The sequence below is a fragment of the Heptranchias perlo genome, chromosome 5 (assembly GCF_035084215.1).
Source record: "Heptranchias perlo isolate sHepPer1 chromosome 5, sHepPer1.hap1, whole genome shotgun sequence".
NCBI classification, from domain to species: domain Eukaryota; kingdom Metazoa; phylum Chordata; class Chondrichthyes; order Hexanchiformes; family Hexanchidae; genus Heptranchias; species Heptranchias perlo.
The window spans coordinates 131,918,582-131,937,589 of record NC_090329.1 but is presented as its reverse complement, the minus strand read 5'-3'; the positions used below and the strand labels follow the sequence as shown (position 1 = coordinate 131,937,589).

Below are 19,008 nucleotides of genomic sequence, written 5' to 3'. Positions count from 1 at the left end.
AGACAGAGCTAAGCGATTCCACGACCAACGGATCAGATCAAAGCTCTGCAGCCCTGCCATATCCAATCGTGAATGGTGGTGGACAATTAAACAACTAACGGGAGGAGAAGGCTCTGTAAACATCCCCATCCTCAGTGATGGCAGAGTCCAGCACGTGAGTGCAAAAGACAAGGCTGAAGCGTTTGCAACCATCTTCAGCCAGAAGTGCCAAGTGGATGATCCATTCTCGGCCTCCTCCTGCTATCCCCACCATCACAGAAGCCAGTCTTCAGCCAATTTGATTCACTCCACGTGATATCAAGAAATGGCTGAGTACACTGGATACGACAAAGGCTATGGACCCCGACAACATCCCGGCTGTAGTGCTGAAGACTTGTGCTCCAGAACTAGATGTGCTTCTAGCCAAACTGTTCCAGTACAGCCACAACACTGGCATCTACCCTACAATGTGGAAAATTGCCCAGGTATGTCCTATCCACAAAAAGCAGGACAAATCCAATCCGGCCAATTACCGCCCCATCAGTCTACTCTTAATCATCAGCAAAGTGATGAAAAGTGTCGTCAACAGTGCTATCAAGCGGCACTTACTCACCAATAACCTGCTCACCGATGCTCAGTTTGGGTTCCGCCAGGACCACTCGGCTCCAGACCTCATTACAGCCTTGGTCCAAACATGGACAAAAGAGCTGAATTCCAGAGGTGAAGTGCGAGTGACTGCCCTTGACATCAAGGCAGCATTTGACCGAGTGTGGCATCAAAGAGCCTCAGTAAAATTGAAGTCAATGGGAATCAGGGGAAAACTCTCCAGTGGCTGGAGTCATACCTAGAACGAAGGAAGATGGTTGTTGGAGGCCAATCATCTCAGCCCCAGGACATTGCTGCAGGAATTCCTCAGGGTAGTGTCCTAGGCCCAAATGTCTTCAGCTGCTTCATCAATGACCTTCCCTCCATCATAAGGTCAGAAATGGGGATGTTGGCTGATGACTGCACAGTGTTCAGTTCCATTCGCAACCCCTCAAATAATGAAGCATTCCGAGCCAGCATGCAGCAAGACCTGGACAACATCCAGGCTTGGGCTAAGTGGCAAGTAACATTCACGTCAGACATTTGTCAGGCAATGACCATCTCCAACAAGAGAGAGCCTAACCGCCTCCCCTTGACATTCAACGGCATTACCATCGCCGAATCCCCCACCATCAACATCCTGGGGGTCACCATTGACCAGAAATTTAACCGGACCAGTGCTATTTAAAGGGACCTTGCAGGATTTACAGGTTAGTGGCTGGATTATTGCTTCTGGCTGCCGAGACATTTGTAACTGTTTTTGGAGGTCTCCTAGACTTGAATACTAGGACGTGGGGACATAGCCTAACATTTAGAGTCAGGATATGCAGGAGTGAAGTTAGGAAATGCTTCTCCATGCAAAGGATGAGTGATGTTTGGAACGCTCTTCTGCAGATGGCAGTTGATGCGAGCTCACTTGTGAAAGTTAAACCTGAGATTGATAGATAGGGATATGGGGCTAAGGTGGGTATATGGAGTTAGGTCACAGGTCCACCATGATCTTATTGAATGGTGGAACAGGCTTGAGGTGCTAAATGCCACTGGCACTTGCTGCCTCCTGATGTGCGCCACCTTATCCTACAAGAAAGCAAGACGTATGTCTGGGTGATGTGCCTGTTCTGGCTGAATAGCTGCCAGTATGTGTGGCCTGTGAGTTGTGGGTGGGCAGCTTGAAACAATGGTAATGTGTAAGGGTGAGAGGAAGCATCTGGTTGGAAGAGTTGAGTGCTATGGGTGATGGGGGGTGTAGTGCATGGTGCAGTTAGTAGGAAACGCCACTTGACCTTACTCACCTTGACCACTCATGTCAAAAGCACTGAACTTCTTCCTGCACTGCATCCATGTTCATGATGCTGTGCACCTGGCATTGACTTTGTGCCCCGCAGCCTCCCATTGCCTTTTGGATATATGTCTGGGAGGCCCCTTGCCATCCCCCACCTCTGCAGATATAGGATGTCCCTCCTTTTGTCCACCTCTTGCACCAAGTCCTCCAGTGCATCAGCAGAGAACCTTGGTGCATGCACTCTCGCAGGCCTGGTACCAACTCAGAGCGGCAGATTGGTGAGGTCTGGCGTGCAGTTTGGAGGTTGTGGGATTTTGTAGTGTGCAACCTTTATTCAATGTTTTAACATAACTCATCAGTGTGTAAACATAGGGATGGGACCTGCATCTGTATTTTACGTGTGCGATGTCTGATCTCCGTTCAGACTCCGTGTAGACAGTAGACTGTTATTTTCAGCAAATAACAGGTACCAGCTACCTTTAAGAGATTTCTAAGAAACATCCTCCCTTTAAGAGATTGGGCTCCCCTGCTGGTAGAAAGTGCAAATTACATTGATTCCACATGCAAGGCCTTGAATGGAATGCTGATTGCAGGCTGAAACTCGTGTTCTGCCTGCGCAGGGGTCATTGGGCATGGGGTAATAGCGCATCACGCTACCTGCGCCCAAAAACGCCCCTTATCCAATTTTCCCCCCTCTTATGTTTTGCCTTACAGGCTTGGTTAAACAGGCGTGTTCCTTGGGAAGCTGAGATTCTACAAGACTTGTATGATAAAGCCTTTGAAGATAGTTATATATACATGAAGTTAAACCTCAATCCAGTAATGGAGCTGCTAGAGTGTAACTACATCATGCAGGTTGGAAATCTCTCTACTGTAATGTCAGCTTTGTTTGTATATTTGTTTGCAATATATCCCAGACTCCTCCAACACCATCCCTGGGTAGGTTCTGTGCCACCAGCAGGACTTATTCACTGGAGGTGGGGTCACAGTGATATACAGTCGGGGAGTGACCTGAGAGTTCTCAACATTGACTCTGGAGTCTCATGGCTTCAGGTCAAGAATAGGCAAGGAAGCCTTCTGCTGATTACCACCTAACATCCTCCCTCAGCAGATGAATCAATACTTCTCCATGTCAAAGACCACTTAGAATCATAGAAAAGATACAGCACAGAAGGGGCTGTTCGGCCCATCGTGTCCGCGCCAGCTCGAAGAACAACCAGGTGCCCATTCTAATCCCACCTTCCAGCACCCGGACCATAGCCCTCTGGGGAAAGAAGTTTTTCCTCATGTCCCCTCTAATCCTTCCGCCAATCAGCTTAAATCTATGTCCTCTAGTTCTTGAACTCTCCGCTAGGGGAAACAGGTACTTCCTGTCTACTCTATCTGGGCCCCTCACAATTTTGTACACCTCAATCAAGTCACCCCTCAGCCTCCTCTGCTCCAAGGAAAACAACCCCAGCCTATCCAATCTCTCCTCGTAGCTGCAATTTTCAAGCCCTAGCAATATTCTTGTAAATCTTCTCTGCACTCTCTCCAGAGCAATTACGTCCTTGCAGTAATGTGGTGACCAGAACTGCGCACAATACTCCAGCTGTGGCCTTACCAGCGTTTTATCCAGTTCCATTAATACATCCCTGCTTTTGTATTCTATACCTCGGCGAATAACGGAGAGCGTTCCATTTGCCTTCTTCACAACCTTATCTACCTGTACTGCCACCTTCAGGGACCTGTGCACATGCACTCCAAGGTCTCTCACTTCCTCTACCCCTCTCAATATATTCCCGTTTACTGTGTATTCCCTTTTACTGTTTGCCCTCCCTAAGTGCATTACCTCACACTTCTCCGGGTTGAACTCAATTTGCCACTTTTCCGCCCACTCCACCAACCCATTGATAGCTTCTTGGAGTCTACAGCTATCCTCTTCACTATCAACGACATGGCCAATTTTTGTGTCGTGTGCAAATTTGCCAATCATGAAGCAAGCACTGCAGATAGCAAGTGCACACAATATACTCTGGGTGGGGGACTTCAATGTCCATCACCAAGACTGGCTCACTAGTACCACCACTGACCGCGTTAGCCTTGTCCTAAAGGACATAGCTGCCAGACTGGACTTGCAAAAGGTGGTGAGAGAACCAACACGAGGGAACAACTTGACCTCGTCCTCAGATGCATCTCTTCATTGGTAGGAGTGACCACCACACAATCCTCGTGGAGACCAAGTTTTTGTCTTCACACTGATGACATGCTCAATGGTGCCATGTAGCTCTACCACTTTGCTAAGTGGGATAGATTAAGAACTGATCTAGCAGCTCAAACTGTAGGCCGTCAGCAGTATAAAAATTGTATACCACCACTATCTATAACCTTATGGCCCAACAAATCTCTCACTCTTCTATCACCATCAAGTCAGATGACCAACCCTGGTTCAACGAAGAGTATAGAATAGAATGTGGGAGCAGCATCAGGCATATGTCAAAATATCTGGTGAAGCTACAACACAGAACTAAATGAATGCTAAACAGCAGAAGCAGCATGGTATGGATAGAGATAAGTGATCCTTCAACTAACAGATGAGGTCAAAACTATAAAACCCTGCCACATCCAGTTGTAAATGGTGGTGGACATATAATCAAATAACGGGAGGAGGAGGATCCATGAACTTCCTCATCCTGAATGATGGCGGACCCCAGAATATGAGTGCTGAAGCATTTGCAAGCATTTTCAGACAGAAATGCAGAGTGGATGAGCCATCTTGGCCTCCTCCTCATTATGACCTTAATCCAAATGAGAGCTCAATTCCAGAGGTGAGGTGAGACTGACCTCCCTTAAGCCATAGTAAAACTGTAGTCAATGGAAATCAGGGGGCAAACATTCCAATGGCTGGAATCATACCTGGCCCAATGGAAGATGGTTGTGGTTGTTGGAGGTCAAATATCTCAGCCCCAGGACATTGCTGCATGAGTTCCTCAGGGCAGTGTCCTAGACCCAACCATCTTCAGCTGCTTCATCAATGACCTACCCTTGATCATAAGGTCAGAAGTGGGGCTATTCGCTGATGATTGTACAGTGGTCAGCTCCATTCACAATCCCTCATATAATGAAGCAGTCCATGTCTGCATGAAACAACATCTGGACAACATCCGGGCTTGGACTGGTAAGTGGCAGATATCATTCATGCCACACAAGTGTCAGGCAATGACTATCTCCAACAAGAGAGAGCTTAATCACCTTCCCTTGACGTTCAATGGCATTACCATTGCCGAGTCCTCCAGCATCAATATCCTGGGAGGTCAGCATTGACCAGAAACTCAACTGGACCAGCCACATAATTGTTGTGGCTAGTAGAGCAGAGCAGAGGCTGGGTATTCTGCGGTGAGTGGCTCACCTCCTGATTACCCAAAGCCTTTCTATCACCTACAAAGCACGTGTCAGAATGGGTACAGCTGCAACAACACTTGAAATTATGAAGCTCCAGCCATCATGAGTGTGGGGCAAGCTTGATGGACCAGCTGGTCTTTTCCTGCCCATCAATTTCGTATATTTGTATGAAAAGCTGAATACCATCCAGGACAAAGCAGTCAGATTGACCGACACTGCTTTAACATCTGTAAGGAATCTTACAACACCAGGTTATAGTCCAACAGTTTTATTTGAAAATCACAAGCATTCGGAGGCTTTCTCCTTCGTCAGGTGAACACTCACCTGACGAAGGAGAAAGCCTCCGAAAGCTTGTGATTTTCAAATAAAACTGTTGGACTATAACCTGGTGTTGTAAGATTCCTTACATTTGTACACCCCAGTCCATCACCGGCATCTCCACATCATGCTTAAACATCTAACCTAAGTTCCCCTCCAAGTCACACAAAATCCTGGCTTGAACGTATATCACCATAATTTCATCATCGCGAGGTCAAAATCCTGAAACTCCCTACCTAACATCATTGTGGGAGCACCTTCACCACATGGAGGGCTGCGGTTCAAGAATAAGACCCACCAGCACCTTCTCAAGGGCAACTAAGGATGGGCAATAAATGCTGGCCTTGCCAGTGACACCCATATCCAAGAATGAATTTAAAAATTTTAGACTCACAACCAGATTGCACCTTCCTCTGACAGCTTTAGGGTTAGGAGCTCTCCAAATGGAGTATTGAGTTGTGAATCTACATTATTCAATTCCCTGGCACTACATATCATGCTGCAAAATAAAGGACAAGAATGCAACGTCCAGGTGGCTGCCAGTTTCCTTCTGCAACCAATCACTGGTAAGTGCTTGGTAGCAAGCTGAAATGACTTGTGCTCCTTCTCACTAATGTAACTCCTACCTCCAGATTGCACCTTCCTCTGACAGCTTTAGAGTTAGGAGCTCTCCAAATGGAGTATTGAGTTGTGAATCTACATTATTCAATTCCCTGGCACAATATATTGATATGTGAGTGCTATGCACTTGGGATGTTAATACACATTTAAAAAATACTTAAACAGTCTTAATGTTTCCTTTAGAGGAAATATCCAAGTCCTAGAGAGACATTTATTAACAATGCATATTTTTCTCTTCCTTTAGTCCGTTACCCTGCTAGATGGTTTGATTCCTTCAATGGAGGATGGAGGGAGTACTGATTTGATGCAACTTAGGCGGCTCTTTGTATTTGTGCTGATGTGGAGTGTTGGTGCCCTGTTGGAGCTAGACAGTAGAATTAAACTTGAGCAATTCCTCCGAAAACACAACAGCAAACTTGACCTACCTAGGATCCCTGCAGATAGCGCCCAGACCATGTTTGAATTTCTTGTTAATCAGAAAGGTAAGAGCAATGAAATTATGTTTTAGATACCATGGTTCAGAACTATGCACCTTATAAGTGAGCAACAAAGTAGTTACACAGTATATTGCTTTGTTGGAGGTGGTTTTCTGATTTTATACTTCCAACAAGGAGTCTTGACCACTGATGACACACATTGGGAATTGTCATTTTTTTAGTCAGATAAAAATTATTAGCCAAGTAATGTGTTTTCCCAACAGTCCCCAAACATGAAAGTGATAGAAAGTTGTTACTAGGTCTTTACTTTCGATAAAATATGAGTTTATTACTGTACAGTATACAGTTTCCCAGAATTAAAAAACCACTACACTGCATTGTTATGATCATGAACCTGCCTTATCCAGTCTTCCTCCTACACTCTAAAACTGAGCATTAGCTAATCACCTCAGGTACGAGATTGATCACATTTTTCTTCATTGCAGTTATCTTCAGCATATTACTAGGAGTAAGAGCACTCACCCTTTAACACTCTTTGTTGTTGCTTATGATGGCTCTCTCTTCCTCTGTAGTAGATAAGGAACATCCCTGCTGGGCATTTTTAGTTCATTTCCTATTATCAAGCTTTGTCAAGATTTTCTTTCCTTGGAATTAAAACTAGATTTCTTGCCATGCCATCTCTCAACATCAAATTAAATTCAAGTGCAAGAAGTGTTTTGCAGCCTAGCTGGCCAATTGAAACTTTTGCCACATTGATCATCAAATCACAATGTGAACACTTGCCTCTTGTTTCTCAAGTTAATCAAAAATTTTAAAAGAATGATTAAAAACAAGAAAAAGCGATTGCACCCAATAATCCCTTTCTTTCCTTTTACCTGTCCTCGCACTATGTTCCCCTTCTCTCTCTGTAATGCACTTAATTGTCTCTTGAACTAATTTATACTACTTGGTTTAATGCCCTCTCCATAGAACCATAGAAAAGATACAGCACTGAAGGGGCCATTCGGCCCATCGTGTCCGCGCCGGCTCGAAGAACAACCAGGTGCCCATTCTAATCCCACCTTCCAGCACCCGGTCCGTAGCCCTGCAGCTTACAGCACTTTAGGTGCAGGTCCAGATACTTTTTTAAAGAGTTGAGGGTCCCTGCCTCTACCACCAATTCGGGCAGCGAATTCCATACACCCACCACCCCCTGGGTAAAAAAGTTTTTCCTCATGTCCCCTCTAATCCTTCCGCCAATCAGCTTAAATCTATGTCCTCTAGTTCTTGAACTCTCCGCTAGGGGAAACAGGTACTTCCTGTCTACTCTATCTGGGCCCCTCATAATTTTGTACACCTCAATCAAGTCACCCCTCAGCCTCCTCTGCTCCAAGGAAAACAACCCCAGCCTATCCAATCTCTCCTCGTAGCTGCAATTCTCAAGCCCTGGCAACATTCTTGTAAATCTTCTCTGCACTCTCTCCAGAGCAATTATGTCCTTCCTGTAATGTGGTGACCAGAACTGCGCACAATACTCCAGCTGTGGCCTTACCAGCGTTTTATCCAGTTCCATCATTACATCCCTGCTTTTGTATTCTATACCTCGACTAATAACGGAGAGCATTCCGTATGCCTTCTTCACAACCTTATCTACCTGTACTGCCACCTTCAGGGACCTGTGCACATGCACTCCAAGGTCTCTCACTTCCTCTACCCCTCTCAATATATTCCGGTTTACTGCATATTCCCTTTTACTGTTTGCCCTCCCTAAGTGCATTACCTCACACTTCTCCGGGTTGAACTCCATTTGCTACTTTTCCGCCCACTCCACCAACCCATTGATAGCTTCTTGGAGTCTACAGCTATCCTCTTCACTATCAACGACATGGCCAATTTTTGTGTCGTGTGCAAATTTGCCAATCGTGTCCCCTACATTCAAGTCCAAATCATTAATATATACCACAAACAGCAAGGGACCCAACACTTGCTGGAAACGGATTCCCATTCGCAAAGACATCCACCGACTTTTACCCTTTGTGTCCTGTTACTGAGCGAATTTTGGATCCAATTCGCCACATTTCCCTGTATCCCATGGGCTTTTACCTTTCTGACCAGTCTGCCATGTGGGACCTTGTCAAATGCCTTACGAAAATCCATGTAGACAACATCCACTGCACTATCCTCAGCAATCCTCCTTGTCACTTCCTCAAAGAATTCAATCAGATTTGTAAGGCATGACCTTCCCTGAACAAATCCATGCTGACTAACCCTGATTAAACCATGCCTTTCCAAGTGACAGTTTATCCTATCTCTCAGTATTGATTCTAATAGTTTGCCTACCACCGAGGTAAGACTGACTGGCCTATAATTGTTCGGTCTTTCCCTCGTACCCTTTTTAAACAATGGTACTACATTTGCAGTCTTCCAGTCCTCCGGTACCTCCCCTGTATTGAGTGAGGATTGGAAAATGATCCTCAGAGCATCTGCTGTTTCCTCCCTGGCTTCCTTCAATAGCCTAGGAAACAATCCATCCGGCCCTGGTGACTTATCTTTCAAGGATTCCAGTCCCTCTAGTACTGCCTCACTCGTTATTTTTACCTTATCCAATATTTCACACCTCTCCTTTTTAACTACTACTTTCCTTTGTGAATATGGAGACAAAATATGAATTTAAAACCCTACCCACATCCTCTACTTCTACACACAATTTACCCTTATCATCCCTGATAGGTCCCACCTTTTCCTTAGCTATTCTCTTGTTCTTAATGTACTGATAAAACATCTTTGGGTTTTCTTTAATCTTACTAGCTAATATTTTTTCATGCCCTCTCTTTGCTTTCCTTAGTTCCTTTTTTACGTCATCCCTGTACTTTCTATACTCCTCTAGGCTTTCTGCAGTATTTAGTTTTCTGTGACAGTCATAAGCTTTCTTTTTCTGCTTTATCTTGCCCCCGTATACTTCTAGATGACCAGGGGGCTCTAAATTTGGCAGTGCCACCCTTTTTCTTTGCGGGGACGTGTCTGCATTGTACCCGTAGAATTTCACTTTTTAGTGCCTCCCACTGGCTTGCCACTGATTTCTCCTCAAGTAGTTGTGTCCAGTCCACTTCTGCCAAATCACCTCTTAGTTCTGTAAAATTTGCCTTCCCCCAATTTAAAACATTTACTCCTGATTTAACTCTGTCCTTTTCCATAATAATGCTAAAACTAACTGAATTGTGGTCACTATCCCCAATATGGTCACCCATTGTCACTTCACCCACTTGCCATCTTCATTTCCCAGGACTAAATCTAGAATTGCATCCTCTCTTGTTGGGCTTGTCATGTACTGGCTAAAAAAAGCTCTCCTGGACACCGATCAAGAATTTTGCGCCCTCTGTGCCCCTCACACTGTTTGAATCCCAGTTGATGTTAGGGTAGTTGAAGTCCCCTACTATTATTGCCTTTTTATTTTTGCGCTCAGAAATTTGCCTACATATTTGTTCTTCTATCTCCCTTTCACTATTCGGGGGTCTATAGTACACTCCTAGTAGTGTGACAGTCCCTTTTTTATTTCTTAGCTCAACCCATATGGCCTCGATTGATGATCCATTTAGCATATCATCTCTTCTCACAACTGTAATTGATTCTTTAACCAATAATGCTACCCGCCCTCCTTTTTTATCACCCACTCTATCCTGCCTGAAAACTCTATATCCAGGGATATTGAGCTGCCAATTATCCTGGTAAATTATTCCACAACTCATTACCCTTTGAGTGAAAACCTTCCATCGGACTTCATCTTTTAGTCCTAATTTATTAATTTCTAATTTCTCTCATTATCACCTCCTTTTGCCTTGCACCATCATTGCTTCTGTAATTTAATTATCTCCTGCCCTTCACTCAATCACAGACTTCTCCATTTTTCTTTTCCTGCCTCCTTTCTTCTGACTCCGTACCTGCTTATAAGCTGTTCAACTGTAGCATCTTCCAGTTCTGATGAAAAATCATTGGCAGATGCTGCCTGACCTGCTTGGTGTTTCTAGCATTTTCAGTTTTTATTACCAATTTTTAACTTTTGTCTTATTTGTGACCCACATCTACCATTGTGATCAATTTTGTCAATTCTCTTCATAATCTTTAAAACTTTAATTGAATCACCACAAAAGTCTTTTGTTTTCAAAAGAAAATCCCAATTTCCTTCACCTTTCTAACATGTTAAATTCTTGAAACCCGGAATCATCTTTGTTGCTTGCCTCTGTGACCTCTAAAGAGCAATAGTGTCCTTATGATTAAGTGACCAGAGCTGCACACATACTCCAGAAGTGGTTACATTTGACACATTTTTAGTTCCTTCCTTCCATACCAATCCATTGTTCCACATTGAATTGTGTCTGCCATCTAATAGCCCAGATACGTAAAAGATCTAAATCCTTCTGAATCTGGTTGCATTATTAGAACATAAGAACATGGCCCTTCGAGCCTGCTCTGCCATTCAATAAGATCTTGACTGTTCTTCTACCTCAACTCCACTCTCCCGCTCTATCCCTTGATTCCCTTAGTGTCCAAATATCCATCAATCTCAGACTTGCATATACAAGATTCATTATTTCTCATTATTTGCCCAGCCTCCTATTTGCGTTGGCATATTCCACATCTATTGAATTGTTTGGGCACTGAAACTTTAGAATAAATGTTCAGCATCACTCCCGACAAGTTAAAAGCTTGAAAGAGGCCCATTTTATTTTTAAAAACCAGTAAATCTAAGTGTTTTTGTATATATAAATTTTAAGGCAAGTCAGACAATAGCCAGAGATAATTCAACATTAGGACTGAACTGCAGCATAACTCCTGTGTTTGAAGAGTCTGCTGTGTTTGCTTTTTGACTCAGGTGAATGGGAGCACTGGATTATTTGGGTTCAGGAGTATTTCTATCCGGCTGACAGTGAACCAGACTATACTTCCATCCTAGTACCAAATGTTGACAATGTTAGGACCAGCGTTCTTGTGGATATCATAGCTAAACAAAATAAGGTAAGTGCATATTAAAGGAGCTTTGTTTTTATGACTGTTACCTATAGAATTACATGGCCTAGAAATCCGATCGTGCCTGGAAACGGGCACGCACTGCACACGCCTGTTAGTGTTGACTCAGGCAGCGTGCAATGTTCATGCCGCCTGCTGATTATTATCACTCAGGCGACAGCCAGTGCTACCAGTGCTACTCATTGTCTGCATGCCCATTGGGGAATCCGGATATCGGGCATCTCTGACGCCACTTAAAGGCAGCCAGCACCTCTTGAACAGAAGGTGCACTCTGGCTGCAGAAGGAAAGGAACAGTGCTGAACAGACAAATGGCTGCAGCAACACAGATAGGGCAACATGGTTCTCTGATGCTGCCTTGGAGCCCCTGGTCCGGGCAGTGGTCCGGAGGAGGGACATTCTCTTCCCTATAGGGGGCAGAAAGCCATCCAGGTGTCAACTCAGGAGACAGTGGGAAGAGGTCACAGAACATGTCAATGCCAGCAGTTTAGCACCTTGGACATGGCTGCAATGCCAGAAAAAGTTCAGTGACCTGAAGTTGTCAAGGTAGGAATACTGCTCTCTTACTCTCTGCTCACACCTCCACCACCTGCACGCACATTACTCACAATATTCTCCTCCCCTGCTTCCCTTCACTATCCTACAATCAATGCACGACACTTCACGACACTTGCTTCTCCTCACATTCACACTCACCACTATTCCCACCTTCACTTCCTCACAACTCACATCTGACACACTGTATACCAGCAATTCCACCATGACAGGCACATTCTCGAAACACCACAAGACTCTCACTAATACACTCCCTTCTTTCTTGCAGGAGAAGGGAGGTCACCCAAAACCTGCTGCCATCAAAGGAGGAAGAGCCTGCCTGCCCACCCTCTTCCCCCTCAAAGAGAACATGCTTGTCATCACAGGCAGGGGGAGAGTCGCGGCCATTGCAACTGACAGCACTGGAGGAGATGTCATGCGGGGTTTCTTCAAACCTTATCCCCATTTTCCCTTCAGACTTCTATCTCATCCCACACACTCTGCATGACAAGCTGCAGATGCTTTCACCAGCCACTTCTCTCTCTCTGCTCTCCTGTCACACCACAAGCTAACCCTTGTCCCTTTCTTTCATTTCAAGTGCTGAAAATGTGGAATCCCCATTGCCAGTCGAGGAAGTGGAGGCCAACCTTCCTGAAGATGCAGTTTCACAATCTCACCCTCGCAAGCACCAGCTTAGAGTCTGACAGCACACGTACTTTAGAGGCTAGGATAGAGGAGGTGTCTTCACGTGATGAATCACTGGGCGCAAGTGCACAGGAGTGAGGACAGGGAGATAGGACGCCACAGGTGTCAGCTCAACAACAGCTCAACAACACCAGCAAAATCCTGCTCTGTTTAGACAAAGGGAACATTCCAGAGATACAAAAATCAAAACCACTCCTGCAAGAAGCGCAGGGCCCTAATTTATATAACATAGTCAGCTCTTTAAATAATTAAGATTGGTGTTCTTGACATCAATGAGGTTGTCTATACCAATATAATGGGCGGCATATTTCTGGCTCAAAATGAGTGTGTGATTCCTACACACCATATTGGAAGCTTAGGAGGCCATGGGCCCGATGTTAGCAGGGCTGCGGGTTCTCGGTGGGGGGGGGCAATCGGGCGCGTGGGTAACGCGCCCGGTGAAATTAGTCAGTTTCCCGCGCGATTGTAGGATCCAATCCACTAATTGGATCCACTTACCTGCTCCTCCGGGTTCCCCAGTGCTGATCTGCGCGTCGGACGGGCTGCGCATGCGCAGTAAGATCTGTCAGCTGGAGGCGCTCTATTTAAAGGGGCAGTCCTCCACTGACAGATGCTGCAACAAATAGCAAAAATTACAGCATGGAGCAGCCCAGGGGGAAGGCTTTTTTTTCATTCGTTCACGGGATGTGGGCGTCGCTGGCAAGGCCGGCATTTATTGCCCATCCCTAATTGCCCTCGAGAAGGTGGTGGTGAGCCGCCTTCTTGAACTGCTGCAGTCCGTGTGGTGACGGTTCTCCCACAGTGCTGTTAGGAAGGGAGTTCCAGGATTTTGACCCAGCGACAATGAAGGAACAGCGATATATTTCCAAGTCGGGATGGTGTGTGACTTGAAGGGGAACGTGCAGGTGGTGTTGTTCCCATGTGCCTGCTGCTCTTGTCCTTCTAGGTGGTAGAGGTTGCGGGTTTGGGAGGTGCTGTCGAAGAAGCCTTGGCGAGTTGCTGCAGTGCATCCTGTGGATGGTGCACACTGCAGCCACAGTGCGCCGGTGGTGAAGGGAGTGAATGTTTAGGGTGGTGGATGGGGTGCCAATCAAGCGGGCTGCTTTATCTTGGATGGTGTCGAGCTTCTTGAGTGTTGTTGGAGCTGCACTCATCCAGGCAAGTGGAGAGTATTCCATCACACTCCTGACTTGTGCCTTGTAAACTGCTCCCAGTTTAATGATGCCTCACTCCAGGTATCAATACATGGGGTGAGGAGGAGGGGGAGGACAGAGATCTTCCCCCCGGCGGGCGGGAGGAAGCGGCCTGCCTCTGCCACCAGGAAGGCCTGGCTCAAGGTGGCAGAGGAGGTCACCAGCACCACCAACATATCGCCCACCTGCATACAGTGCAGGAGGCGCTCTAACGACCTCAGTAGGTCAGCCAAAGTGAGTACACGTAGTCTTTCCCCTACACTCCGTCTGCCACATCACTGCCCCCACCCCACATCTCCTTCAGCACTGCCAACACAACTCTGTCACATCACCCCCTCATACCCACTCAAACCTCATCCTCATCTTACCTGCACCTAATCACCTCGCCAGTACTCATCCCGCCACTACCACTCAACCCAATCCTCATACAATCTCATGGCTCTCTCTCATACTCACCTTCTCGTGCATCTCTTTCACGGCCAGCCTCACTCAACCTGCCACTACCTGTGCTGCAGCCACAGGGCATGCATCACATATGTGCAGTCGGCAGCGTAAGGCAAACGTGTCGTGAGCATGAAGGGGTTGCACAAGGGTGTTTGAGGGTTTGTCATGGGTGTTACTTATATTGAATTTCTGACCAACTCACATTACATATTATATTGGCACCACTACTGCCATGTCTTCGCGAATCCTGTCTGGTTTGTGCAATAATGCCCTCTCCTGAGGATCACTATGAGGACCCACAACTGATGCCACCCATTGTGTCACTGCAGAGTGGGTGTCGCTGTATTTGCAGGGCTCTTTTGCGCAGACGACTGAGAGACATCGGCGATGTCCCCAGTTGCACCCTGGAAGGATGCGGAGGAGAAGTTGTTGAGGGCAGTGGTGACTTTGACAGCGACAGGTAAGAAGATGGTGCTCGGGCCAGCCAGGAGCAGCTCGGCATGAAAGAGGCTGCAGATGTCCACGACTGCATGTCGAGTGACTCTGAGCCTCCGTGTGCACTGCTGCTCAGAGAGGTCCAGGAAGCTGAGCCTCGGTCTGTGGACCCTGTGGCGAGGGTAGTGCCCTCTGCGACGCATCTCTCTCTGCGGTAGCCCTCCCTCCTGCTGTACAGGTGGATGTGTCACAGCACTCTGTTGTGGAGCTCCACGTGTCAGAGGTGGACGGTGTGGATGGCGAGGCTGGTGAGGCTGGTGATGCTGTTCGCCCTCCAAGGAGGTCATGACTGCAGCTACGGCGGCCCCCATCCGCAAGATGTACATCTGAGGGGGTCCGCAAGGTAGGTACATGTCTCCGGACCCCGGGGTAAGTGTGCAGGTTGGTGACTTTGACTGTCAGGAGGAGGGTGGTGGAGGCCTCTTTTTCGGAGCCCCATATAGCGTCCGAAAATGATCGCTGCACTGTCAAATTTCCTACCCTACTGTTCTCAAGCTAAATTCTATAGAATGGAATTTGTAAATCTTGGTATTGAAAAATATAATTTTACATTGGTAGGAATATAAGGCTAGAAATTACTATTGGGGATATTAAAGTCAAATGACATTCCTCTGTCATTTTAATGGCAGCATTCACCCACATCTCTATTAAAGTAGAGGATAGAAGAATGTCATACAAACATATAAAGGGGGTAAAATTGGGCCATGTTGTGCCCAGTTTTTTAGGCGCTACGCAGGCATCTAAGTCCTGAAAATGAGGTCCAAGATGCGCGCGATGGGAAGTGTGCAGGACGCCATCTTGGTAAAGGTGTTTGCACACGCGCACCTAACGACCGCCGGCAGCATGTAGAGTAGGGAAATGAGGACACAGATCAGTGTGCAACTCTGATTTGAGGGCAATGCTGCTATTTTGGAACTCCACACTCCAGTGAACGCCCAGTCTTAACCTTGCACAGCTGAACAGGACTTAAAGGGCATGAAGGACTCTCCACCAGCGCTATTTAAAGGGATCACAAAGTATTTACAGGTTAGTTGCTGGATTATTTCTTCTGGCTGCTGGTGCAATTGTACGGTTTTTGGAGGTTTCCTCTACTTGGATAAAGATTCAGTACTTGAGAGGGAGTGGTCTGGCTGGTTTTGTTGTACTCTTTGTGTCATTTAAAATATTGTGCCAAAAAAAATTGCTTCCAGACATGGGTGACCTGCTAGGGCTTCCTCTGGGATTTGAACATGACTGGAAGAATGAAGAGAAGCCAAAGGCTGGCTACTGGACGACAAGGTTTATCCCGTCATGACATGTCTCATGACTCCGGACAGGAACCCACGCACATGTGCACAGCAGGCCTACAATGAGAGCCATTCTGCCACACGGAACATCATAGAGCACACCATAGGCATCCTCGACTGCTCTGGAGGAGACCTGCAGTATTCAGCTGAGCAGGTATCAAGATTTGTGGTGGTATGCTGCACGTTGCACAACCTGGCCATTATGAGTGAACAGCCCTTGCCATCGCCTGTCAGGCCAGAACCTGAGGAGCATGAGCAAGAGGAGGAGGAGGACGAGGAGGAGGAAATGCAACAGGACATGGAGGAAGAGGCAGGGAGGCTACAATGTAGACAGGCCCTCTCTGCCAGGGCTCTACGTGATCAAATTATTAATGAGCGATACCAATAACCTCAACGACACCTCCCCATTCACCAACAGTCCCATATTCTTTACCTTTTCTCTCTCACATGACCATCAAATCGTCCTCCTTATGATTACACATTGGTTCTTCCCTCAGCTCACCGCAGAAATAAAAACCATCACAAAATGCAAATTCAAATCCACTTTTATAAATTAACAGATGAAATTATGCAAACAAAATGGAACTCTTAACCCTTGTGCATTCCCTTAGTGCCTGTCTTTTGTGTGCCATTACCTTTCCTAGTGCACCTACAAGGTGTTTCCCCAGTGACTGGAGCATGGGTGGTGGAAAGCTGACCTTCAATTGAGGAGAGTGCAGATGGCCTTGGAGGACAACCTCGAGCAGCTCAGGCCTAGAGGGCCTGGCTTCAGACTGCACCATATCGGCATGGGCTGCAGCAGTCTGGGCTGGCTGGCTGACAGGCAACAGCAAGGACACTGGCTGAGTGGCAGGGGTGGGAGCAGGAATGTCATCCTGAGAGAGGACAGCAGGTTCCTCTTCCATAGAGCCACTGCCACTCTCCCATGGAGGCGCCTCAGCAATTCTGGTGATCTGTTGGAGAACAGATTGATTGACTGCTGAGAAGCTTGGAAGCCCCTTTCATCAGTGGCACCCAGAGCCATGACGGCAGCAGTCTGAGCTTGCAAGGCAACAGTCAGAGCTTGGATGGAAGATGTTTGTGCTGTAATGGAAGCTGTGACATAGATCATCAGACGTTGCATCTTGATGGGTTCCACAGGTGCGCTGATGGAGGTGACCACCCATTTCATGTTGGAAAGGATGGGCTCCAAGCTCTGTGCAAAGCCCTGTGCCAAGTTGGAGCTGGACTCCTCCATGCTTCTTGACGTTGTGCGCAGGCTTTCCAGTACATCAAGCATTTGGTTGTATATGCCCACCAGCCTTCTTCTGTAGCCTGGCCCATCGAAATCATCATCTGACTCCTCTGCAGCAGAACTAGTGTGCGACCTCGCCCTCTGGTGAGCTGACACCTGCGGTATCCATTCCCCCCCCCTCTGGCTCCTGCTTACTATGTCCGGTGTCTCACCATGTGCAGATCCCTCCTCTATCCTAGGCTCTAAAGTACATGCAGTCTCTGAGCTGGTGGCAGCGAGTGTAAGATCGAGTGATGGTGCCTCTTCATCATCACTGTCTTCTTCCTCTGCCTCCTCTGACTGGGCAGGTTCCAGTTATTTGGCATCTACACTGACAAAGGGACAAGGGTTGGGTTGTGGTAAGGGGAGAGAAGAAAGTAAGAAGTGTGCGCTTACACCATCTGCAGCATGTGAGTCAGAAAAGATTGTGGGATGAGGGAGAAGTGGAAAGCGAGAAGGAGGATTAGTATACAGAGACCCTCATCATCGATCCCTCCAGCACTGCTAGTGGTCACGGCCTCGGTGATGGCCAGCACTGTCTTCTCCATGGGGGTTAAAACCTGTAGGCGCACTTGTCCTTCTCCAGTTGTTTCTTGCTACCTCCTGTTATGCACCACCTTCTCCTGCAAGATTGAGGGAAGTGTGTCAGTGAGTGTCCTGCACGATCCTAGGGTGATGTGACTGTCATGGTTGAATAACTGCCAGTGTGTGTGAACCATGAATTGTGGGTGTGAGGCTTGCAAAAGTGGTAATGTGTGAGGGTGACATAAAGCATATGATTTGAATGGTTGAGTACTGATTGAAAAAGATTGTTGGTAGATGGTAATGGGGGGTGTAGTGCATTGAGCAGTGAATGAGGCTAGTGCTGCAGTTGGTATGATATGCCGCTTGAAACTTGAACTCATTCACCTTGACAACTCTTGGTAAATCATTGAACTTCTTCCTGCACTGCATTCCATGTTCTTGGAACTATGCTCCTGGCATTTACCTCCTCTACTACTTCCTCCAACTGCCTCTTGAGCATATGTCTGGAGGGCCTCCTGCCCCCCTACGGATACAGTATGCCTCTCCTTTTCTCCACCTCTTGCACCAAGGCCTCTAGTGCATTATCAGAAAATCTTGGTGCTCGCTCTCTCATATGTTCAGCCATTCCTCAAAGTATCAGATTCAGTTTTCAAACAACTCACACCACTCCTTGCAGCCACATTGCACCTCCCCTTTAAGAGGTGCAGGCTGCCTTTAAGTAAGGCTAGCCACTCTCGATATCTGCTGATGCATGCAGCCAATGAACAGAGCAGGTAGTGCTGGCTGCATGCAGCAATCATGGAAACCAATTTAACGTGCTGCCTGCAGCCCAATGAATGGACATGGGTTAATCACGGAGCACGATCCCTGAGCCCATTTTCGGGGGTTATCTAATTTAACTCCCTAAATGTTTATCAACTTATACAGACATCGCAATTTCTAGCCTGT

General features: G+C 46.8%; 1 protein-coding gene across 1 annotated transcript in view; it reads left to right on the top strand.

Moving 5' to 3' along the window:
- LOC137322209 (dynein axonemal heavy chain 8-like) overlaps positions 1-19,008 on the top strand; it is a 1,675,662-nt gene that overhangs the window by 1,101,089 nt on the left and 555,565 nt on the right. The window contains exons 59-61 of the mRNA XM_067985325.1: positions 2,561-2,701; positions 6,411-6,648; positions 11,453-11,595. Coding sequence (XP_067841426.1) covers positions 2,561-2,701; positions 6,411-6,648; positions 11,453-11,595 — 522 coding nt within the window. The remainder of the gene's footprint in view (positions 1-2,560; positions 2,702-6,410; positions 6,649-11,452; positions 11,596-19,008) is intronic.